Source organism: Megachile rotundata, chromosome 5 (assembly GCF_050947335.1).
Source record: "Megachile rotundata isolate GNS110a chromosome 5, iyMegRotu1, whole genome shotgun sequence".
NCBI classification, from domain to species: domain Eukaryota; kingdom Metazoa; phylum Arthropoda; class Insecta; order Hymenoptera; family Megachilidae; genus Megachile; species Megachile rotundata.
Window position 1 is genome coordinate 17,693,072 of NC_134987.1, and position 24,789 is coordinate 17,717,860.

General features: G+C 40.4%; 2 protein-coding genes across 5 annotated transcripts; one reads left to right on the plus strand and one right to left on the minus strand.

Moving 5' to 3' along the window:
• Positions 1-6,740: 6,740 nt before the first annotated feature.
• Positions 6,741-17,541, minus strand: Kr (krueppel). 3 transcript variants are annotated; one of them, XM_012285395.2, is made up of 3 exons: positions 17,407-17,541; positions 12,722-13,397; positions 6,741-12,598 (listed from the first exon to the last, which is right to left on the minus strand). In XM_012285395.2, exons 1-3 carry the CDS (start codon positions 17,444-17,446, stop codon positions 11,944-11,946), a joined length of 1,371 nt encoding a protein of 456 aa, XP_012140785.1. In that variant the 5' UTR covers positions 17,447-17,541; the 3' UTR covers positions 6,741-11,943. The 3 variants fall into 3 exon arrangements, with proteins under 3 accessions (XP_012140785.1, XP_076387573.1, XP_076387571.1); XM_076531458.1 differs by lacking the exon at positions 17,407-17,541 and adding an exon at positions 16,682-16,822; XM_076531456.1 differs by lacking the exon at positions 17,407-17,541 and adding an exon at positions 16,434-16,603.
• LOC105662505 (uncharacterized) lies at positions 16,582-18,338 on the plus strand. 2 transcript variants are annotated; one of them, XM_012285397.2, is made up of 4 exons: positions 16,582-16,673; positions 17,243-17,348; positions 17,432-17,595; positions 17,667-18,338. In XM_012285397.2, coding segments are annotated over exons 1-4 (390 nt in total). In that variant the 5' UTR covers positions 16,582-16,671; the 3' UTR covers positions 17,785-18,338. The 2 variants fall into 2 exon arrangements, 1 of the variants encoding a protein (XP_012140787.2); XR_001096028.2 differs by lacking the exon at positions 16,582-16,673 and adding an exon at positions 17,000-17,139.
• The last annotated feature ends 6,451 nt before the right edge of the window (positions 18,339-24,789 follow it).

The following is a 24,789-nucleotide window of genomic DNA, read 5'->3' on the forward strand; positions in this document are numbered from 1 at the left end:
TCTCCAAAAAGAACATTGCAAACAAACAAACAAAATTTATTGTCGAATATTAAATCTTCCATAAAAGACTTGTCAATAAAGTAGAAAGGTCACTACGTGAATGAAAAGAAAGATTGAACGATAAATATTCTACAACACCGAAACAAGAAGAGGTGGCCATTTTCAAGCTATAGAATTCGGTTAGTGTAACGCGATAAAGAAATGCCGTGGGTCCATTTGGCCCGATTCTTATGGGGGCTGGACTGCTCCTTGCACGGAGTCGACGTAGAAACAGCGGAGTGTACGGAGTTGCAGGCTGCAGGGGTTACTTTTCACGGGGGTGTATCTCGAGGGGTTTGACAACCCTTGGCACGACGGTGTCACCTAAGCGGCGTACCCCTTGGATCGTTTCATGTTCGAATCCTCGTTTTTACGAGGGCCGAGCTTACTTTTACGTGGAACTTTGTGGAAGCTTCTAACATCCACGGCTACGTGATTGCGTGCCAAAACTGCGTCCTAACGCGATACTGTCTTTAAAATTCTCAACTTTATAACTCTTGCGATATTCTGCTTTTATAAATCTCGTTTCTTCTGTCAAATTTAATAACGAAATAATTCTACAGTGACAGAAATGTAGACTTAATATTATTATTATTATTATTATTGTAAATAGTGTGTGCAAGCATTTTCATTAATTTCGTGACAGATTTTTTTAACAATACATATTTTCATATTTCATTATTTTGATTAGTATTGCATCCGAGTTAACCCTACATGTCCGATTAAAACTCCCAGATAAAAACTAACAATGTAGAAAGATAACGAATAATTCCATTCAACATTACAAATTAATGTACCACAAATACTACCCGTTCTGCCATGTATTTTACACCTTTAAGTCGATCTAACAAAAAAGGGTCGAGACACTTAATCAATCCTCGAATTATAAATTGCGCTCATTTATGTACATATAATTCTTCCACCGTATCGAGTTCCTTTAATAACTCATCAGTACACAAAGGGTATTAATTATGCAGTTATAACAGAAACAGAATTAGTACTCAGCGAAGGTGGTATTTTCGGAGGATAACCGAAACAATTCCTTCCCAGAATGTGGCACCTGTCACTTAGAAAGGTGGACTCCGTGCATTAGCGGACCAAGATGACAGACGATAAATGCTCACACATATACAAACACGAAAGATAGAAAGCAGGTGAAAAGTCACGGTGCTATCCTATCTACGATTTTATCGGGAGAGCTTTCCACGCAAGTGGAAAATGTTTATTAATCTCGTGACACTTTCAGCGTTCCGCTCGGTGGATTCAGATATTTACATAATAAAACAGTCGCAATGCATTATATGAAATGAACAAAGTAAGGAGAGGGATATGTCAAACTCTTTGGAGATACTAGACATGTAACTTCGTGAAATTTTATCAAAAATGGTTATGAAGTAACAAAGTGCTTTGAGATCATATATGTTTCCACCCCTTAAGTTGTAACTTCTTCAGCAGACATAATTGACTATGCTGCAAAGAAGATGGATATGTCAAACTTTTAAGAAATACTAGACATGTAGCTTTGTAAAATTTTATCAAAAATGGCGATGAAGTAACAAAGTGCTTTAAGATCATATATGTTTCCACCCCTTAAGTTGTAACTTCTTCAGCAGACATAATTGACTATGCTACAAAGGAGATGGACATGTCAAACTTTTAAGAAATACTAGACATGTAACTTTGTAAAATTTTATCAAAAATGGCGATGAAGTAACAAAGTGCTTTAAGATCATATATGTTTCCATCCCTTAAGTTGTAACTTCTTCAGCAGACATAATTGACTATGCTACAAAGGAGATGGATATGTCAAACTTTTAAGAAATACTAGACATGTAGCTTTGTAAAATTTTATCAAAAATGGCGATGAAGTAACAAAGTGCTTTAAGATCATATATGTTTCCACCCCTTAAGTTGTAACTTCTTCAGCAGACATAATTGACTATGCTACAAAGGAGATGGATATGTCAAACTTTTAAGAAATACTAGACATGTAGCTTTGTAAAATTTTATTAAAAGTAGCGATGAAATAATAAAGCTTTAAGATCATATATGTTTCCACCCCTTAAGTTGTAACTTCTTCAGCAGACATAATTGACTACTTATGCTACAATCTTGAAACGAAGATTCAATCTTGATGAAGTTCTTCAGGTATGCAAATTATAATTTAACTTAGGTGACATATTCAAGTGTTCTCACAATAAGAGTTTGTCACACTTGCACCCTGAGTGCGTCATATAATTATAATGCAAGGGGTGTTCTTTCAAAAAATGTCCAGAAACCGAGAAAGACAAACTCGAAGACTGGTTTCTATATCTGTTAACATCCACCAAGAACGTATTAAGCTTGTACACGAAGAAGTGATTAATTTTGGAGAAGCTCGAAGGTTGTGCAACTCTAGCGATTTTGACTCGTGGCAAAAGGATTCGCCATATGGTCTACTTATCGTTAGATGTGCGACGAGAGCCGGAGCATTCGACTGCCGAGAGCCAACGGTGTTTCGAGGAACGAGGCCCATTTATTTGGCGTGTGCTGTATAATTAGGACTCGAAAGCGGGGCCTCAGCTCATTGTCCTTTTTTTCTCTTCTTTTTCGGCCTCTCGATGGAAAACGAGTTTCGAAAATATATTGGCCGGCTCCCCGTGCGGTCGAATTCGGATCCGTTTCTCTATGTCGTCCACTCGAGAGCTCACTTCCGGAAATACCTGGTCATCGAGTGGACGCGAGTTTTTAATGAGAACCGTCCAGAACGATGACCATTCGGTCAATAAATATCCGAGCTTAACCAATTTTCATCCTCTTCCTTTATTTTTATTTCTTCTCTCCGTTGCGTCGTTTGCATGGAAATCGAGGCTAATGCACGTGAAAGAGGTGGGACTCGAAGATCGCCTTCTCTGTGGCCACGTTCGAAATAGGTCTGTCGATCGTTCTCCTTTTTTTTCATTGTTCCATCGCCATATGTTGGGAATAAAGTCGACTTCCGTAAAACGGGAAGTCATTTAAATTTAGGCTGTTTACGGAATTTAAGAGCCGAACCGAGGAAGAGGGTAACACCGGTTTATATATGTCTGAGTGTTTGGGCACTTTGAACACTTATTTTTAGTGCGTCGTACTCTAGGGAAAATGGCGGGAGCAAATAGGAGAGTTCGCTGATTTCTTATTTGTAAACTTCCTGATTTGGAACTTCAGTTTGGTACAATTTCAAGAACATTAAAATTTAGAATGTGAAAATTTAGGAAGTTGATAAATTTGAGTGTTTAGAAATGTCTGATCATAGAATTCAAATTTGCACCACATTGATAGAGCAGCCTCCAGCACTTGTAACGCTCCTACAATTCCAACAGCAACAAATTTTATGGAAGAAAATTTTAATTCATTACGGAATCACTCGAATGTATCAGCATAATCCCCAAGCCACCGTCTCCGACATAAGTCACAAACAGAGTACTGAAACGCAGTCGTAAAACGCCGAAAGGGTGCTTTGCCCGAGTAACTTTCCGTCGCCGATGTCGAAACATCGTTAATGGAAATCCTTCGGGGACATTTGCGTTCGAAGGTCGGGATCGTATAGTTCCTAATGGAAAGCGGTTACGAAGTTTTTTGGGAAACGCAACTAGTTCGCCGTAAATTTTCCATCGCTCCACGGACGTGAAATAATGACGTCGTGTGCACGCCACGCGTCCCCAAAATGCAACGAGAACGGCACAAGGAGAGCCCTCTTCCGTTTCTACCTCCTTGTTTTTTTGTCTTTCTGCTAAAAAAAAAGTGCTCCTTTATAGCGGCAAAGCCAGAGCGCGTGCTGCCACGAAGAAAGAGGGATGAAAGGGATCCTGGACTGGCACCCTTGGGCCCTTAGGTGGGCCGCCGTTGACAATGCGCCAATCCGATGCAGCACCCTAAGAAACGCGATACCATTTACCGGAGAAACCCAAAATTACGTGAAATCCAGGCATAGTATACCGAATATGGAGTTTTCTTTGGGACTCCCCCTAGAACTCTATCGGTGTAAGGAGTATTACACTCCACGTCAAACTTCAAGAAGTTAACTAAGGATTTAAGCAAATCAGAAAAATTTGATGAATTGATCAGAGATAAATTTTTGCTAGCAACTCCTTTGCTAATAAAATGAAACTAACTTAAAGTTACCACTAACTTAAAAATGCATTATCTATCTACATCACAGAATGCTACATTTTCTATTTAATTCCCTGTTTCCTATTCTCCAGCTCTTTAACTTTCAGACACCCCCGTGGCTTTTGTGTCCAACGCATCAAGAAATTCAACGCGAATTCCTTTCGGAAGAAGGACCGTTTTCGAGGTCAGACTCCGTAAAAGACGAAGGTTTCTGGACCGCTACGTTGCTACCTGAAGTACCGGTACAAAATAGGTAAACATACGCAAGCTGCAGCATAAACTGTTACACGCAACAACGGCGAATTTGATTTCCATTACTGTCGACATTAATCACGCGACTGCACAACGTAACGACGTATCGTTTTTATGTTTTTTCGAATCGATGATTTATTTAATAAAATAAAAAAACACCGCTGGATTTTATGCGTTTTTAGCGGCGATTCTGTATGGATGAGATAACGATGTACACGGCTTTCAGTAAAATATTCGAGTGGTGTTGCGATTGAAATATATCATTTCTGTAGGCAATCGCGTATACAATTTATAATTTGTTACATGAATTTTTATTTTCAAAACGTAAATCGACGAAATTGTTTGGAGACCGTACACGAACAGATTTTGCGATATTTTTACAGTATTGCGTAACATTTTTGAAAGGAAATACTAAATTGTGGGATTATTGAGTTTTATTATTTGGACAAAATTTAACTCGAATCTGCCTCGTACAATTCAGCGATTAAATTCCAAGTTCGACTATAGACATCGGAGAAATTAATTTATTATTTACCAAATGCAAACAAAAATTTAAACCCAATATTTAATCTGCCTAAAAGCACAATAGCTCATTGTCTAAATAAACAAACGTATTATAGCCCCGTTATCTGAACTTGGCATAAATATTTAAATCTGATATGCGACATAAAACGCACAATAACGTTCGTATTATCTGAAGCTTATCAGACACGATTGCAAGTCACTGATTGCATAAAGCAAAGTGTTAAATTTTCCTACATTATCGACGCTAGCCGTTACTTATCGATTCGCTTACATTAAAATACCATTTAAACTTTCCCCGATCGAGGCTGGTGAACGATGATTCGTGTCCTGTCTGTCGAGTCATCGAGGTCGTCCGCGAGGAGAGCAAAGTTCGTGACAGGCAAATATTTGAATGAAAACCCGTGGATTTCCACGATCCATTCGGACTCGATCTGCTGTTGCATCTGCCACGTGCCCCCACATTACGGCATAATGTGTCACTGTGCCACGGGCTAACCCACCCCTCTCTCTTCAACGATTTAACAACGCCAGCAGCCCTCTCTTGTCTCACGCACACCCAAGTAACGTGGAATCCTAGATTTTGGAAACTCTATGGACTGAATGGCGCAGCTGAATGCGAGTGCACCGTTCCAACCAGAGAAACAGAGTGAAAAAGGAACGGAGATGTGTGTGTGCGGGCAGTTTTTCAGCATCCACCCCTTTTCGCCTCCCTGTCTCTCTCGACAGACTCCACTCTTGCCGTGTTTTTTATCTTCGTTTACTGCAATATTGAGCGTCGTTGCAAGATGCAACCTCGGATGAGTTGTGAAAATATTGACGCTTTGTGACCCAGCGACAGTTTGTTCGAGTCCTCGCGGTCCTTCGGATAATAGACTGGAGATTTTATTGATGCGGTCGGGAATGCCGATATTTTTCTCTCTCTGACCGCTTAACTCTTTCTGTCGCGGAAAACAGCGACCACGTGACCGAATTTTACTGCGACTTTCATACTCCCGGAATTTACGACACTTCGTAATTTGAGTTTAAAAATTTTGAAACATCCAACGATGTAAAATATTAAAATAAATTGAAAGATTGCATTCTGAGGAAATTTTATAGAATATGCGGGGTAAACCCACGGTTTCGCTGAAAGCAATTACATTTTTAACCCTTGAGTAGGCAACTGGGTATCCGGGCACTCATTGAACCTTCAACGCGTTAACTAGCTCGCTCAAGCCGTCGGTTTCATTAAATAGCAGTTTTATTTTTAACAAATTTCATCTATTTATTTCCACAATATTTCCTTATTTTTATTATTAATTTCAGTGTTTTTAATTAGGTAAAACTTGTGCGAATTTCTTGTTTTCATCACTTGTTTTATGTGACTTCAAAAATAAATCTTCATCCTACAATTAGAGGAAATATAAACTGATGATCGAATACTGCATTGCCCACGCACGAGTTATCACTTTACCTACCGGAAGCCTATTCATAGATTCTTCCAACGCTATCAATTAACAATTCATTTGTTACTTCCCACGTATCTTTTTCAAACACAATATCCCACTTTTTGCTAATTAAAAAGCAGTATAAAATGCAACTATATTTGTAATATTTTAAAACTTTCACCAAGGAGTCCATGTAAGGACATTGGACATTAGTGAAACGAAAAGTTTTGTTGAGATAATTTGAAAAATCGGAGCAATGTATTTGAATGTAAATAACGAACGGTAGGTAAAGTGTCCGAGAGGGTGGCATAGGATTGACCCGCTGATCTGATCGGGTTGGGTGTGCGACAGTAATAAAATCACGAAAACGATTGAACAGTGAGTTTTTAATAATAAAAATATTTTGACAGACCAGTCAAACTTCACCAACAGACCAGGAACATTTATTTATTATAATGAATCGTGTGATTGCGAGAAATGTTAGGATCGGGATGCGAGGTGATTCTGAAGGGTTGGTTTCAGGAGTCGTTTAAATTACAAGTAAACAGCGTATGATACAAAGGTTTTTTCTTCTTCGTTTCTTATCCAAGATAGGAATTCGACATTGGCAGCGACGTAGCATGATCATGACGATGATAATAATTAATAATAATAATAATAGTAATAATAATAACTACAGGTAGAGTACTATAATTAATTAAATTACTTAGAAAAACATTCTATATTCGTATTTTGTACGCGCAATATCTCTTTATAATAATCTCTTTATAATAATTATTTAATCATCTCTTTTTTTCCCTCTTATTTCCATTTCCTTATCTATTTAGGAATACTATTTAAAATCAGTCTTGTGGTTGAGATATATTAGGTGTCTGGTGAGGTAGTGTCAGTTTCATAGTATACATCGAGTGCTATTTTGATCCGCTGTTACGCGTTTCTATCGAAATCACAAAATTAACGACGGCACGAGGAGAACAACAAACTCTTTTTACTTGCATATTTCCGATCGTTTCCTCCCTCTTTCACCTGTGTTTACCATCGCGTTGTCAAGTGTTCATTTATATATTTACGTTATGTATGTATCAACGATCGAGAGTAGGAACAACCATTGGTGGTGATCGACGTTTTCGAACGGGGTACGCGCGTCCAGCGTGCCTCGAAATCTTCAAAAGTGGCCATCGTACCTTTAATTTAGAAGTAGCGAGAATATCGTCCATCCGTATCGTCGGAACAGTGTTAACCAACATTTAGTGTAGCTTATAGGCATAAAATTTGAATTTGTACCGTGTTTTGGTCGCGTTTCGCGCACGCGAGAACTCACTCCACGTGTGCTAAACGATCGACGAATTCGTGCATACGATATTAGCATTTCACTGTACAAAATTATAACTATACGTAGCTCTAGTTACATACATTACAGAGGAGTATACACCATAGGTACATAATCGTTAATCGAGGATTCGAGCTACTGGAGAAACATTCACGGAGTCGAATACACTGCCGTCTCACATCGAAATTAAAATCACTACTCTCGTTATATTACCTTTTACCACTGTAGAAAGAAAAATTTTCAAATATAAAATTTCATACTTAATTTTTATATTTGAGGAATTTGCAGATCTGGAAATTCGATATCACTTTGGAAATGAAAAAATTACAAATCTGTGGGTACAGAAATTCTTTTCTATAATTCCTACAACCCACAACCTACAACCCAATTTTCAAGACTAAAAATCTAAAGACTTGCAATATAACGAGAGTCATCAGTACACCATTGAAAATGAAAGTTCGACGGTAAAACGGCGTTGTTCTCCGCACCCGTTCCCCAGCTCCGTTTACATATTCGTACAACGTTATAATTTGACACAAACATATAACACTTATATGTATACACGTAGGAATTTGTGAAAAATATGGACTGTGGCCCGGCACCGAAACCCTGCACTCTCGCGTTATATAGCCGGCTACAATTGTCCACTACGCCACCGCCAGTCCGTTATCCCACGATTCCTCTTAATTGTTGGGCTATGGAGATCCCGATCGTATATACACGCGTATTCTCCATATAAAAAGAATTTATACGATGAAAAACTTTTCCAACTAATTCCGTGTTCATTTGTACAATTCATCGCGTGTGTAACGCACGCGAAAGAAAAATAGTGAACTGTCGTGTGAATTTCTGACGAGTATAAATATGTACTTCAACGATTATACATAAAGGACAACTATGGCACCGATTCGAGAGGATTACTGATCAACACTTTGACGGTTTATGGCAACTACATAGGTGTCTTGCTATTCTTTGTATTTACGAAACTGTTTCATTTATGAACTCAACTGCGAAATCATTTCGTAACGGATAACACTCTGTACAATCGCTGTACAATTTGAAACAATACTTCGTAAAATTGTGCCCCGTATATCGCTTGGTACATATTTTTGGAGATCTCTACTTTGAACAGGTACTCAAATTATAGTCCTCTTTTGGCGAAGTTTAAATTAATCGAAACTTAAGGTATAAGTTTTGCAAGAGATTTCCAAAAGTATGTTTCAGAACTTCACGAAGTGTTGTTCGAAATATCTTACTTTACCAAAAACAAAATTACAACAAAAGAATAACCGCCAAAGTATAATAGCGTTCCAACAGACTTCACATCGCGTGTGAAATAGACATATTCTACATTTAGCCGTTTGAATAAAATAGGAATAGGACAAAATTCAAACTATGAGGAACTTTTAAATACCGTTTTTAAATAGTCTACTATAGTCTTCAGCCTGAAGCACAAATGTACTAATCTAATCGATAACACGTTATGTATCGCGACGCTGTAATGTTCCTGGCATTGACAATATTTCCGTCACGAGAAAACAAGAATTGGACGAAAGAAAATTTAAAAAATTTGCGAACAAAACGAATACATCGATCTTTAAATACGATTAACATTTAAATTACCCTAAAAAAAATCTCATCTTACATATGTACACTGTGCACCAGAGTGCTCTTTCTGCGAGGTCGAGGCCCGCTGACCTCAGTCATACCGGTCAATATCAAAGTCGAGAAAGTGTGGAAAAAGGAGCATCTTTTTTCCGAAACAGAGGGAGAACAGGCGTGACGAGAAATCGCAACGTTTCGTTGCAACGAGAGATCTACTCTAACACGTGTATATAAGGGTGAGTCAGGAGAGGGAAAACGGGGGTCTGTAAAATTGCTTCTCGAAAGCTTGAATAACGAGCGAAAACTGCGGATGAGGGACTTTCCGAAAGAATGTGGCGAAAGTGTAACACAGCAGGACGGTCTGTTTCGAACCAGCTTTTCACTTCGAGGCGAACAATCGTGCTCGACGTTCCAACTTTACATCGATACAATTCTCTTACCGTCAGTAAGAGAAGTTAAATGAAATTTTCGAGTTTAAATGTAAAAATTTTATTCTAACATTTTATTACCCTAATATGTAAAATGTTACTTTTTCAAAAATGAGAACTTACAGTTTTTACAAGTCTTACTTTTCAAATTACAAATTGTTAAAATTCTTTTCTTATTTATATCGAGGAATGAATAAATGTAAATTTTACAACGGAGAATAAAAAATCTGGTGCGCGTAAAATGGCAGTTTTAAAAAAAACGGGGTTAAAATATTTTTGTCTGCAGGATTCAGAGAGCCGGAGTACAATTTAGTCGAGCAATGCAAATCTGGGCTATTTCGAGAAACGTTGGGTCATATTTCGAAGGTGCTCCTTTTACTGGATGTTCAGGGTGCGGAATAGCAAATGGGGACCCGGAAGAGGGAGGTGAATGACGTCCCATGGACTGACCCATGGAACAATGAGCCGAGATGGCCTCGAAGCGGCTTCACGAATGAAATTTGCATGCTCAGGACCAGACATAAATCAGAGGAGCATTGAAAGACGCGCCGAGAACAGAGAAAGTCAACTGTTGACCACCGGCTGCGAATTTTCGGCACGCGGGTATATCATTGCGAAAACTGGTTCGCGCGAAACAGACGCCCGCCGGGCAGGTCTAGGAAAAAAGGATCTGTAGGATCCTATGAACCGGCTGTTCGTCAGAAAAAAGACGGAAATCGGAGAACCTGAAGATGGTTCTGATTATACATTAGAATAAGCGAAAAAAGAATGACACCACCTGTGGTTCTGCCTTTACCTATCTTCTATTGTTATGAATTATCCGACACTCATATAGCACGTATTCCTTCAAAAATTAACGTTCACTGCCATGTTCAGTTGCTTTGTTTTAAATAAAATCACTATCGCAGTTGAAACGTTAACTAAATAGATCCAGTTAGTTTTCAACTATCTTTTACGAATGAATATTTTATATAAAACAATGATTCTGGTAATTGAATTGTTATGTCTGAAAGAACAGAAAAGTTTCTTCGACTACATTTTGCGCAAAATATTCTGAACGCTCGGGGCCCTAAATTGCCCTCGTTTCTCTCCTATTCAAAGATCGTTATATGGTACTGGTTTCTGCGAAGGACGAATGCAAATCAAGCTTTCGAGATCTTGGATCATCCGGCTGGCGTATGGTGCGAACAAAAATTGGAAACAGAATGCGAACATAGAGACGTCGTTTCTTAACCCTTCTTTCAATCACGGAAACTAGATCTATATTCTAAACTCGTACTTTGATATAATCATTTGAAAATTCATTTATTACTCTGACAACCGTCTTTCTAAGATGATTTAAAAATCAACGACACTTTGTGCATCTCTCTCGATGCACAAACTATTTACAAAACCATAACCTTCTTAAAAATAGCATGACAATGCTAAGTTTGAAGATTACGGGATTGTTGAATCTTGATATGCAACGTCGTAAAAACAAATTATAATTGAAAACTCGAGTTATAGGTGGATTAATGTAGCCGGCTACCTTGCTATTCCTATTTTCCATGACTCTTATTCTTGCACATTATCTCGATAATGTCTGTACAACTGTTCGGAGGGAAGTCCCTCGAGGAACTGACATGAAGTTTGATAACAAGAAATGAACGGTACCTTGTGAAGCGTGACTTAACAACAGAAAATGGCGCGAAGCAGGCGTGTGTGACAAGCGGTTAAATCCGGAACTTGTTGCACCGATCCGAAATCACCTGCAGAATCGCTATAACAAACACTATACCTTGTACTTTCGCGCGAGGAAAAAAAGGGATACGATGGAGAACTGTTCCAGTACGTTTCGGACGAAATCCGATAAATAAATCCATCGCACCGGTTCACAGTCACTATTGTTCTCCACTGTTCATAGATATATATTAAGTGGGATCGGGAGCTCCATATCGAGTAAGAAGGTCCGTGGAACTAAGGACGACAGCGGGCAACCGGCTACGAGCTGCGATCGTATCTACGATTTCCGGTGCGCGTGACCCCCTATTTTCCACGGATCCCACAATAAGAACGAAGCTTGTAACACCGCGCGTTTCGTGTCGCTCGAATAAATTATATTTGAAAATCAAAGAGTGTCCACGTCGTTCCACGCGACACGAAGCGCCTACTAGAAAGAAACGTAAAGCGTACAGGAAGTAGGATGTGATCTCGCTCGGCGATCATACTACGAAATCGTATGTCGATCGTTGCCGCGACTCATCGTCGAGGCACTGCTGCCGTTCGAGTGTGGCCTGTGGTTATCCGTGGACATGGACAGATCTTCCGGTTCCGTTTGCTCCGGTAGATCTACAGGGATACCGGAAAGGTTCAACGGCAACGGCATCGAGGCGCTGACGACGGGACTCGGTAGCCGACGGTGGGCCGGTCTTACCGGATTGTTCGATTTTCTGGCGATCAGGGGCGTAGCTTCCGGCTCGTCCATCTCCACGTCGATGTCGATGTCCATGTCCTCGTCCAAGTAGTCGCTCGCCAGCGACGGAGACGTGACCTGCGATCTCGGGATTTGCCCAGTGGCGTTCATGCCGGTGCCGCACTTGTGATGCATCAGGTGGTGCCTCCGTCTGAACCGCATCTGGCAATGCTCGCATTCGAACGGTTTCTCGCCCTTGTGTATCAACAGATGAGCCTTCAGCTGATTAGAATCACTGAACTTCGCTGCGCACAACTCGCACGCGTACGGACGCTCGCCCGTGTGCACGCGCAAGTGGCGACGAAGATTCGCTACCTGCACGAACTGACGGTCGCAGTGGCTGCAGTGGTAAGGCTTCTCGCCGGTATGCAGTCGCATGTGGGTCTTTAGATGGTGGTCCCGTGTGAATCTGTAACGATACAACGAAAACATTCTTTCACTGTTTCAAACATACGAGCTATAGGCGATTGACTCGAATATAAAAGACTATGAGATTTTCTGAAATACTGATCATTATACTGGAGAGCCTCACCTTTTGTGACATTCCGGACACTCGAACGGTTTCTCCCCGGTGTGAGTGCGTTCGTGATTCTGTAACACGTGCTTGTAGCCGAACGATCTCGAGCACACTCCACAGGTGAAGACCTTATCCCTCCCGTCTTTGCCCGCTTCGGGGCTGACCGAAGTGGGTGGACTGAGTGGATCCGTACCACCCTCGACCGACACTTGCACGCTGTCCGGCTTCGATTTCTGTGTCTTCCTCTTGGTCGTCTGACCTTTCTTCGTGATTCTATCTCCGCTGCTGCTCACCACGTTATTGTTATTGTTATTGGTCACAGCGTTGTTGGCTCGTCGCGAAGTGGACTTGGTGCTCAACGCCGGCGAGACTGGGCCCGGCGAATGATGAAGAGGCGACGGTGGCGAGGATGCTGTGGGTGGTGCCCAACCCTCGAACAGAGTTTGATGATGTCCGTAAAGCGACGGACTCGCCGCCAACGTTGCGTGCAACGACACAGGAATTCCTGCAGCCATCAAGGCCGCAGCTCTGCTAGCTGCTAGCAGTTGCTGCGGGGTGAGCATAGACAAGCCCGCCGTGGCGCTGCCCATCCCGGGAAACATTACTTGCGACGTGTTGTTGTTTAATGGCGGTGAGACCGGCTGCTTCTCGGCTTCTTGCTTCATGTCAAGGTGCTGGCCGGCCAAGAGTCCTGCAACAGAAACGGGTTCATTGTACAACCAAACAAAATCGTTACCGTAAATTGTTGCTGCAGGAAAACATTTTCATATCTCGGTGAAGATATTGCTTTCGGCTAGTTAAATATTTAGCTACGTCCTATGTGAACGTTATAGACGTAGAGTATATTCAATGCTCGATGAAAATCAATTTACATAAATGTCTGTGCACACCAAGATTAACCTCTACTTACTGCCGCAATGTTAACCTTTATCCGGATACTCTACGTAATATAGACAGGTGGCATTCGCTGAAGTACGTGACATTAAAATACGATTTTGATGAAGAGTTACAGATTTATTTATGCGAGAAAATCGACAGAGCTGTTCGTGTGTCTTGTTGCTGTCAGTTCAAGTTGATTGTCACGTTGAATATATTGAACACTTCATTAACTCATGCTGTTATTTTTAACATATCTTTCAGTGTGGCTATTATTCATAACTTCGAATGTTGCGTAATGAATGTTCCTAACTAGTTGCAATCAATATAACATTCTTAGATTTCTAATAAATCAACGTCTAATGGAAATCCAATTGCCATATAATATGATAGTCAACGTTTTAAAGTAAAAAACCACAGAAGCATAATTCTATATTGGTAAGAAAATGAAAAAGAATTTGTCGATAGAGATTCGAAGTTTTTCGTGATGTGGCTGCTTGCTAAACAACGTGTTTCGCAAGAAATCGCATCGAGCAGAGATGACCGAAGAAGAGATACGACAAACGTGGTTGTACGAAACGCAAGAAGAAGCGATCGTACGTGTACAGTGTACGAATCGTACGATGATCTTTTCTCCCGCGTACATCTTCTTTCTCGATCGTGTCAACGGCGAACGCTAGTCTCCTCTTCGTCCCTCCTTGTCCGCCCTCCCACACACGTTGCTCACACGTGAGCTTTGCTCGATCCTCCTCCATTCACTCACACTCTCGTACGGAACGGTTCATTCATAAGCCTCGACTTCCCACCCACGTCACCACGATGTACCCGCCTCTCTTCGACTTGAGGCCAACGACTCTGCGAAAGTGCAAGCCATGGTGCACACCACGAGCACGCGGCTTTTCGATCCTTTAGAAAGTGAATTTTATACGCTTATTCGACCATTCGACGAATTTACGACTTCGCAATTTTGCAATTTTTTCAATTTGCGAGCCTCGGAGTTATTTTAATTTAGGACTAGGGGTTGAAATTTGGAATTTGGGTGAACTCAAGAGCTTTCCAAGTTTAGAATTTCTGAAATTTGGGAGTTGGACTTCTGGTACTTAAGAATGTAGACTTTGGAATTTTAGAATTCTTGTAATTTTTGTCTTGGGAGTTTTGGTACTCGCGAACTTCAGACTTTGATATTTCAGAACCTTTGTGCTCTGAAACTTTGGAAATTTTTCAAGCCTCGAACACTTTGGGAACTTTAGACCTTTGGAGTGTAAAAATGATTAGCTTTAGAATATTGGAATTTCGAGACCTATTCGAATTACCGACACGTTTGAACACCATGACTTTGAAAAATGCACATCACGGCGCACACGAGAAGCAGTATCCATCGATTAAAAAGTGAATTACATCCAGTAATTCAAGAGTTGAACCCCATATAATATAAAGTAATAAATATTATTAAAAAGTGAATTGCTTAAAAAATGTGTACCTCACCACCGATCTTTTTTGTATAAAAGAGTAATTTTGACGAAGAAAACGTTGTCGAAAATAACTTAAAAGGGTGCGCAAAGGCTTTCTCGAAAAAACAACCCTCGCGTTGGGGTTGCACTTTCCGGTGATTGCATATTGGCGCGATTGACGTCACGGGATAAAAAGCTCCGAGGACGTAATTAAATTAATAAGAGGCTCGTTTAGGAAATTAGAGGACACGGTGAACGACTTGTACGAGGAGATAAAATTCGATCGTGCATTTCAGATTCAAGTAGCAGGATTATTCGTTGAAATCTTGTTATTTATTCGCCGACCAAGACAAATTGGTTTCAGGATAATTGCAATTATCCTATTCGAGCAGGGATATATGCGAAGACGAGAGCAAGTTTTAATTTAAGAAAACAATGAATCAAGCAGACATGGCCTCGACCGCCACTTACCAATTAATGGACCGTTTAGAAGAGGGGCCGTAATGAGACCCGTTGAATCAATAAGGGTGCGTAAGATCTTCTATTCTTTTCTCTTCTTTACCCTAAAACTCCCTTAACGTGGGCTAGGATTCTTACAGCCTACAATCGCCGTTTCCCGGCAACACGACCAGGAGTACCGCCCCCGCTCGCGTCCCTCCCCCTAATTGGTCGCAACCCCAATATTCCCTTTGAATCCCTTTTCCTTAGGTCCGAATAAAAATTTCTTCCACGGTGCTCTCGCTCGGCGAAACGCGACGTCGATAACGCGAATCTTATATTTTACAAATTATTCAAAACTTTCAACCAGTGTATCATACTCGTAGACATTTATTTTTATCTATTGACCTGTTTTGCTTTATATGGAACTCGTACTTTAATTATTTTCAAATCATTCAACATACAGAACATATATCAGGGTTACTGTCTGGACAGAAATAAAAGTAATGTATCGAAAATGTTAAATATCAAGCTAGGTGAATATAAAATTAATTTTGGATATTTATGTCAATATTCATACCAATATAAATTCTATACTACATACTTTTTAGTAGTGAACATCTAAATTGTCTTATAAAACTCTGTAACACAATTTTAATTCTTGTTAACAACTTATTTTTATCATTTCATAAAAAGCAGAAAAAATGGCGGGAATTTCTGTGATTTAAAAATAAGTGCACATATGTTGATACTTATATAAGTATAAGATACTTATATATTACAAAAGTAATAAGATGACTCTCAAAACTTGTACATAAAATGTCTCAGTCTTGGTTCTTGAACTAATACTTCATTTCATTTAGAGAACTCCTCCACAGAACTCCAGATAAAAAGATGAAAAGAAAAGGCGGGAATTTATACGAATTAATGCAACAATACAAAAGTACCAAAGAAAGAAATACCTAATAAATCTCTTCTCAACATTCCCGCGATTTACAATTAAAATTGGCGTTTTCATTAAAGCGGTTCGATAAATCGAATCCCCTCGATTCGATTGTCTGACTCGATCGTGCGCGCGAATTGCGCGCGCAGCAGCCAAATATATCGTTTGTTTATAACCTAGAAAACGCGTTCGCGGTGTAGCGACGTCACGGGCGCGGGTCACTTGACGGTTTCGAGTATTTCCAAGCAATCTCGTATATGTACGTACGCGAACGTGGCTATTTTTGTACAGGCGTTGGAACCGCGAAACACACTCGGCTCGTTTTCACGACTGACTTCTATCCCCGTTTGCCCTGTCCCCGTCGAACAATTTCACATCTTCCTGGCTTATCGATGTTTACAATGTGTCACAACACGAGCGTGTCGCCGCGAGCGCTTTTAGACTTTGGCGCCGGGCCAACGTTGCTACGTGTCCTCTGCCCGAAACTCAGAAAAACCTCTTGTCTCGTCCGCCACGGATAAATAACAAACAACGTGGTTAGGTCGCTGGACTTCGCAAAAAAGAAGCGGGATCACCTTCGCGACGCGTCAAAACAAACTAGAAATCGCGACTTCCTTTTGTTCTGACGTTCGACGAATATCAAGTGTCTACGGATTTCTGAAATCGGCGTTATTCACTCGACGCAATTGCGGGACTGACTCGATAGTGGACACATTTTTGCCTCGGTAATAGATACATCCCCACCTTCTGGAACTTTTGGCAATGACACACGGTGTCTATGTCGATGGCAATATTTTGTTATTTAACTCATTGTCAAATTTATCGTAGGAGCAACACGCGGATCTCATTAGTGGACAACGCGGGAGATGCGAAAGCGGAGCAGCTTGATTCTCTCAAGAAAAGACCAGTTACGTTTCTGAGTAGAAATATAAAGGTATGTGTTTTTAAAAAATGGGATAGGTATAACTTGGTTGTGTTTTATAATTACGTACCTGCGTTAATTTGCGCCTCCTGCAGATAAGACAGTGCCATTCTACGATCCGTGCTGCGTGTTTTCACTGTGACACTCCATCCACTTCTCAGCACAATGCGATCACTTCCAACGAGAGTAGAAAACAATTGACGGAGGAGCGTGAGCTAACAATGCGGCACTGCGTGCACATACGTGATGAAGAGCAACGGTATTGTCTTTACGCGTGCAATAGTTCTCCGTTTTTTAACCACGAGGGAAAAAAATGTATATCACTTGCAGGCGCGAAGCACAAACTGCGACCGATGCGTGCGTCTTGACGTCCCGAGAGGAACTGGCGCGTGTCCAAGCCCGAGGAAACAAAACGGAAAAAGAAAAAAAGGAGAAACAAAGTACATAAAAATGTGTAACTACCCTACTATAAACAACGAACGTCGTCGTTCGACCACGAGGAACGACGACGACCAACGACGTTGCTTTGGGCTGACCTAACCCAATACTAACTGACAATCGAGTCGCGCTCACTGTAGTCAAACACCCCCCACCATGACGCTATGGCTGTCCCTACCACCACGATCTTTCTATCCCCACCCTCGTCAGGTTTCTCTACCCTCTCGAATCGCAACCCTAGATGCGCGAGTCGCAGAAACGTGCCTCGTCAGGGGATCAAGCGTGTTGGACGAAGACGAACGACGGGAAGACGTTAAGGGTGCCGCGAGAGGGATGATACGGTGAACCTCCAAGAGCGAAGGGGATGGAACGTGCACGCGTGCTGGGAAAGGAGAAAGATGGATCGAAGGGAAAACGACGAGACAGGGTGAACCTGCGACCGTGATCTTTAAGGAGTGGGGATGCTTTGCGACTGGAGGGAACAGGACTATATTTCTCTCTCTTGTCGCGATGGACGAGAACGGCCACAGAAGCCGGGTAATCGAGGAAACCTGTGAGAGAAAAGATAGAGGGGTGGGAAAGAGGTTGACGATATCCCGCAAGTATAAAGTGAAGCGTACCCCTTCAACGTTTCAGATGCTGGGATGGGGTTGGATCAAACTTGTTTCGGATAAAAAGATAATGGGTTCTCAAATTTTTTAACACTTTCCTGCGTCGACTTGCAAATCTGATGCATAAAATCAATTGCATTGTTAAAATGTACAAACCTTTTAGCATTTTTTATTTCGATTCTTATTGCTCATGTTACTGGAGAAAGTTCTAAAGTTACTAACCCTTAAATGTCATGAAAGGTTACATTTTATTTTGTTAACCTTATATCCATCCATCGTTAGAGAATGATATAAGGTGTACCAAAATTGTTATTCATTAATGTAATTCTTTAATAAAAAGCATAAAATAAATATGAAATAAATCCTGATATTAGAAATACATCCAGTGTTTCCTACTCATGATTGTCCCATGTTAACGAAAAACAAATATGTGCGTTCGAAATTGCAAAACCCATACAATTTCACGATCCATATCTTTCAAAGTCACGAAGATCAAAAATTCAAAAGTTCAAAGTGATTTTGAAACGATACCCGTGTTTGAATTGCTTGAAAACTTTCAAAACAGAGTTTCGAATATCAATCACTGCACGTAACAGGAGATTGTTAAAAAAGGTTTCTCCTCTTCCATTTTTCAAAGTATCGTAGGTTTCCCAACGAACCAAAAAATATTTCCTCTAGATATTTTACCGATGGAAATTGTATTTCCATTACGCACGATTTAATCGTCGAGTTCACAGATTTCGTGTTCTGTTTTGAACGTACATTTGTACTGGTTTCGTGAAACTTTATCACGGCGGTCGATGAAGATTGCACTGCCTATTGTCTCTTTTCAAACTCTGTCGCGAGGACATAAGGTGTAATATCAAATATGTAGCAGTCGGGTGCATCCCCTAATTACGTGTCGACCCTGCGTTCCGCTGACGCGACGGTAGGACGCACACGAATAATTATTTATTTGAGGGGGTAAATATTCTTTCGTACGGAGACAAAGAAGTACAAAGTGAAACATAGTAGTGGACATAAATTTCTATTTATCTAAACGCATTGTTGACGACATTTTTATTAGTGATCAATTGTTCAGTTATATTTTTATAATTTTGAAGTGATCACTACTTTTATGACTACGAGCGATGACTACTTTTATATGCACAATAAGAGGATCATTTACGTAAACTGATGATTCAAAATGAAATACAGGGTAGCCAAAAGGGGTAAAAAATTCGTAATCAAAAAATACTGCATCAGAGTATAGAAAGTTTCATCCATAACGTTTTAATAAAAATTGAACATAAACAGGGTGTAAAAATAGAGAATATTATTTCATAATTATCTCCCGAAGTACCTCGGACAATTTCCATAAAAAACTTAGTGAATAAAGAAGAAAAAAGGTTGTGTTCAGATTGTCCACGATTGCACGCAACGCAGTTTGTGAAACTGGCGTCTCTTTCAGCCGGCGGTATCAGAAAACGAATCTCGAACAATGCAATTTACGCAGGCTGCACCGCGTTGTATCGCGCGCGCGACGAAACGAGGAGTTTTCATCGGTCGCGACTTCCGGCCGGCGATAACGCATAAAGCACAGAGCTCCCAGTGTTTTCGGGAAAGCGCGCTCTCCTCCCTTCAGTCCTAAACCCCCGGGGTTGGTTTTTTTTCGGGGGTGAAAAGTGCGTGCACGCGTGCTCTCTCTCGTTCTATCACCTGCCCGGGCCGAGCGTGCTGAGCGCGTGCCTACAGCGAAAAACTTACGGGACCCGCTCGTGCACGATAAAAAAGTAGAAGAATGCCCTGCTCTAGGAACGCACACAAGCACGATCTTTTAAACGCGTTAGTGTGTTTGATAGAGGAATATGTGTTCGCGGCTGTTGACACGCACGTGCTCGTGTTCAAGCACCGGTGCGCTCGCGAGAGCGTGCTCTCCACCCTGTCAGTCTGTTGTCGTCCCACGGATAGAGACGGAGATCCTAGATATTTTCGGGCGAAGAGGGAGAAGAACGATGCGACGACAGCATCGGAAAGCGGAATCTCGATACGTGGCTGGTGAATTAGCGAAGCGGTCGATGTACAACAGCTTTCTCTCCCTCGTGTGCGCTTTTTTTACTCGACGGACATCTCTTTGCTCGATGTTCACCCTAGGAGTATTTAGCTACACCTTGAGTGTGCGAGGTCCGTGATTTTGGATGGAGAACATTGCAGGGAAAAATGATACGTTTTATGTAGAAATTTGATGGTATTTTTTGTGGGACATACTGACTGTTGTATACAAATTTAAAGTGCGATATTTATTAAGAATGATTAAACGGTACAAGAAGTCTTCAGAGACATTCCGAGAAATTCAGAGACATTCAGATCTCTCAGGTTTAAGTCTGAGAGATATTACTATCAAGATAGTGTAATTATACAATAGAACAATGTTGCAGGGTATTAGGACAGTAATAGAATTAACAGATATATTATACATATTAAAATGTCAGACTAACATGTGATTTTACAAATTCATGAATTACTACATTCGTGGCGTTGTAACACAACAATAAAATAATAAAGTAAAGTAGAGTATATACAGACAGCTACATATTCAGTAAAATAGTAAAATAATAAAAAATTGAAACACTAACAGAATAACGTGTTAAAACAGTAAAATACAAAAGCAGTAAAATCGTAAAATAATAAAACAATTTAATATATAATTGAATCCGATTTATTTTCCGGGATCGATCTCCCCTAAAAAGGTTATTCGATTATTGCACGGAATTACCTTGAAACGAGAGTTTAATAGAGCAAAATTTTCGAGGCGTTTTATCAGCGGTTGCGAAGGGTTGGAATATCGAAAAAGATTGAGCGAAAGCCGAAGTACTTCCGTGCGCCAGTTTGACAAAATATTGTGAAAAAGCATTCAGGTATAGGGTCGACTTTTATATAAATCGCGAGGAAAATACGGGACCGCTATAAAAAAGATCCGCCCAATATATGAGTGAGAACACCTTATTGTCACGTGTTATGTAACCCTAAAGTAGTAGGTAATTCCTCGCAACAATTTGTTATCCTCAAAAAAAAAGAAATCTTTCAAAAAACGACGTAATCTTTCAAGTAGCAAAAGGGTTGGAATTCCCGTAATGCGATTGCGCAATTGTTTTAACGACGTTGATAAAAAGAGCAAACAGAAATGGACACTTTTTTGGGAGTTTAAGTACGGCGTTGGCCAGGAAAAACTGTTTACAATGGCCAGATTATTGGCAATTATTACGATACTTAACCCTTGGGTGCCCGATGTGAAAGCTTCTACCTGGTGCTGGCCTATTGTGTGGGCAGATGAGGCTTGTAACCCTTTCGGATACCTGCTTGCGATGTGAACCTGATCCTTTGACACACTGAACTTTTTCTTTCGGAGATGCTACTTTTTTTTCGTATAAAAAAATTGGGGGAAATGAAATTGAATTTTTGGTTCAATCACTTTATTTGGATGTTATGAATTTATGAATGAGGTACATATTGAAGGTAATCTGTCTGAAGACCTTTGCTACCCCTTGAGGGAATATCTTCTTCTGTGGTTCTTAATTTTGGTTCCAAATTCTACTCTGCAATCTGAGCTACGAATTCTATTGTGATTTAATAGAACGTCTGAGTTACAATGTAACTGAATTACTCAGTGATTATAATTCACTTATTAGTAATAATTACTACTGTAATTTCTTATAATCATAAGCAGTAAGAACGTAATAGTAAGAAGGTAGTAGTAACAAGAAACTAGTGCTACACAGAAATCGGTACCTAAAGCAACCTGGTCGTCCACCACCGTACAAAAGATAGAAAACCCTAAGGCTGACCTTAAAAACATCGAAAACAGTCGAACGGCTGTAGAATATTTCGTTGGTTGTAAAACGGACCGTAGGGTTGTTGAACCATATATATGCTCAGCTAAGTGTCACCGGGGTTGTTAAGATGTCGAACCGTGGAACGTTTTACTCTCCTTCTGGATCCTGTAAAAGGTTGTGCACAACAGATCCAGGGGTAAGAAAAATTCAGAGGTAAAGGAGAGCTTGCAAGAGGAGCGAGTACCGGCAATTAAAATCAGGATTGCTCCAGTTTCGCACAAAAGGGCGGACCCTAAAATGCTCGACCTTTTCCTTCTCACAATCTCGTGGTCATCGCTGTATCCTACAACCGACTTATTGGGGCTATTTGCACGTTTATAATTTTACGACGCTGATTATCAGGTATGAAAATACAGGGAGGTCCTTCCTGGACGACAAACGCTTTCGGAACGGAGGAACGCTTTTTCCTTTATGCTCGGCACACGCACAACGAAATTGGATTTCTGATTATTTCGCAGTTTGCAGCTATACTGTGCAGTTTTAAGGCCTTTCGAAGGACTCTTGGAACCAGCCATGGGGTGACATCAGGTAACTGAAGCCTTGGGTGTCATTCGAATTCGCAAAAATTAAACGAATACAACATTTGTTACTTAACGTGTAATTTTTACGTAATGTGTATAAGAAACATGTAAGAAACATATGAAGAAATTTCAATTGTCTGAAAATAGGAAATATTTTATAAATATCCTTAGTCTATTTTTGGTTTCTAATTCGGGGTTTGCAAAGTTTAATCGACGCCAATATTTATGTTCTGAAGGTTCATTCTTGCTCACTGTCGCAGTTAAATTCACGAAACTGCGCGGTAGCTCGAACGATATTGTGCTTACCGAAAAAGAAAAGTGGGCGAAGCGTATGGGATATCGGCAATCGCCTCCAGTACACATCGGATATTTACGTTGTAAAGTTATAAGCAGCTTTACGTTCGGCTCCTTGACAAAAAAAACCACGGAACAGTTTGCTGTTCCTTCTTAAGAGGATTTCTTTCCGCTGCGCCTGTGGCAACGATTCCTTTACGATTCGCGTTATGCAATCGTTACGAACGGCTTATCGAAACGGCTAAAAAATGGTATTCACATCTCTCGAAATATAAAAAGAAATAAACTATCGTGTTGAAAAATCAGTAAATTTGAGAGCAATGTTTGGTCAGACTCAGTTGAGAGCAGTGTTTGATCAGACTCAGTTGAGAGCAATGTTTAATCAGACTCAGTTGAGAGCATTGTTTGATCAGACTCAGTTGAGAGCAATGTTTGATCAGACAAAAATAATACGCAATAAGTATATCATTCCAAAACGGTAATTACAGTATGAGTTATGTTTACAAGTAATTACGACGCCTTTCTCTTCGTCGACTGCGCATTACGCAGACAAAGCCACACGTACGACTCAAGATCCCCTAATGCTTCGACGTTCTCCAAAAATATCCGCGTCGTTCGTCGCATAAAGATATAAACAAACTAGTCCTCTGTAATCTCGATAATCCAACGGGCCGTGCAAAAGTAACGTACCGTGTGACGAAAATACGTGACACCCCTTGTTTCTTGCTAACCGTTTGTTTCCGTTGCGAAATCTTTATTATTTTGTTGGCTGTTGCACTAGATATCTGGAGATCTTGGGTATAGGGAAAAATAAATCCAGGGAAGTAGGGACACAATTATAAAGGTACAGATATCTAGCAATTTATGGAAATTAAGATTCAAGAATTTAGAAATATATCTCCTTAACATAAGATTGCATTTATTAAGATAATTTCATCTCCGATTGTTCAGAATGTACATAAAAATGATTACAGTACCATTTTATTGAATCAACACATTTCAAAATTTGACAAAGTCTCGACAACTTTTTGCGTGCATTTTTTCACACAAAAACTGTAACGGAAACCACGTCGCCGGTCCAATTTATGCAAACCAATGTACCTTGAAATCTGCCCATTGTACCGTTTTTCGTAGGATGCGGCGTTACAGATTAAATCGATATCTTGATCAGCGGTTGACGAGCAACCGTTGGTCACAGCTCCGCCACAAAGAGACACGACGATCGGGAAATCGTTCGGCAGACGTCTATCGAGTGGACGGTTTTTTCCTCGATTGACCGTTACGAGAGATAGGAATCTGGCAATCGAATTTTTTCCACGTATTTAAATATTCGCCTTTCAAGATCCTCGAAAACTGCTCCGCATTCGGTTTTCTTCGCGCTCTGACGTCGATCGAAATCTTCATCTGTCCCCTGAAGAAATTCCGTTTCTAATATTTTTTTTATGGAACTTCCTGAAAAGCTTACGTAAACGAATGTTCTCAACGGTCAGGAACACCTGTATTTTTTCCGTGCGATCTACGTATACGAAATCTAAGTATAATTCTGTGGATATGTTTGTGATATGGAGCTTGTTTATTCGAGAGAACACGAGGCTGCAGAATGTGAGGTTATAGGGGTGGGTCTAGAAATTCAGGATTCTAAAATTGAATTAAATTTTTAAAATATTGTTCTGTTAATAAATGTTCATGCAGTTGAAAGTTTCTACAGTATCATAGC

Coding starts and splice junctions, on each gene's coding strand:
- LOC105662505 (XM_012285397.2), top strand. Junction 17,349..17,431: donor TTCTGAGTAGAAATATAAAG/GTATGTGTTTTT, acceptor CGCCTCCTGCAG/ATAAGACAGTGCCATTCTAC. Junction 17,596..17,666: donor ATACGTGATGAAGAGCAACG/GTATTGTCTTTA, acceptor TATCACTTGCAG/GCGCGAAGCACAAACTGCGA.
- Kr (XM_012285395.2), bottom strand. CDS start 17,446: ATGGCACTGTCTTATCTGCAGGAGGCGCAAATTAACGCAG. Junction 13,398..17,406: donor GGAGGCGCAAATTAACGCAG/GTACGTAATTAT, acceptor TTTCTGTTGCAG/GACTCTTGGCCGGCCAGCAC. Junction 12,599..12,721: donor TGTCCGGAATGTCACAAAAG/GTGAGGCTCTCC, acceptor GTATCGTTACAG/ATTCACACGGGACCACCATC.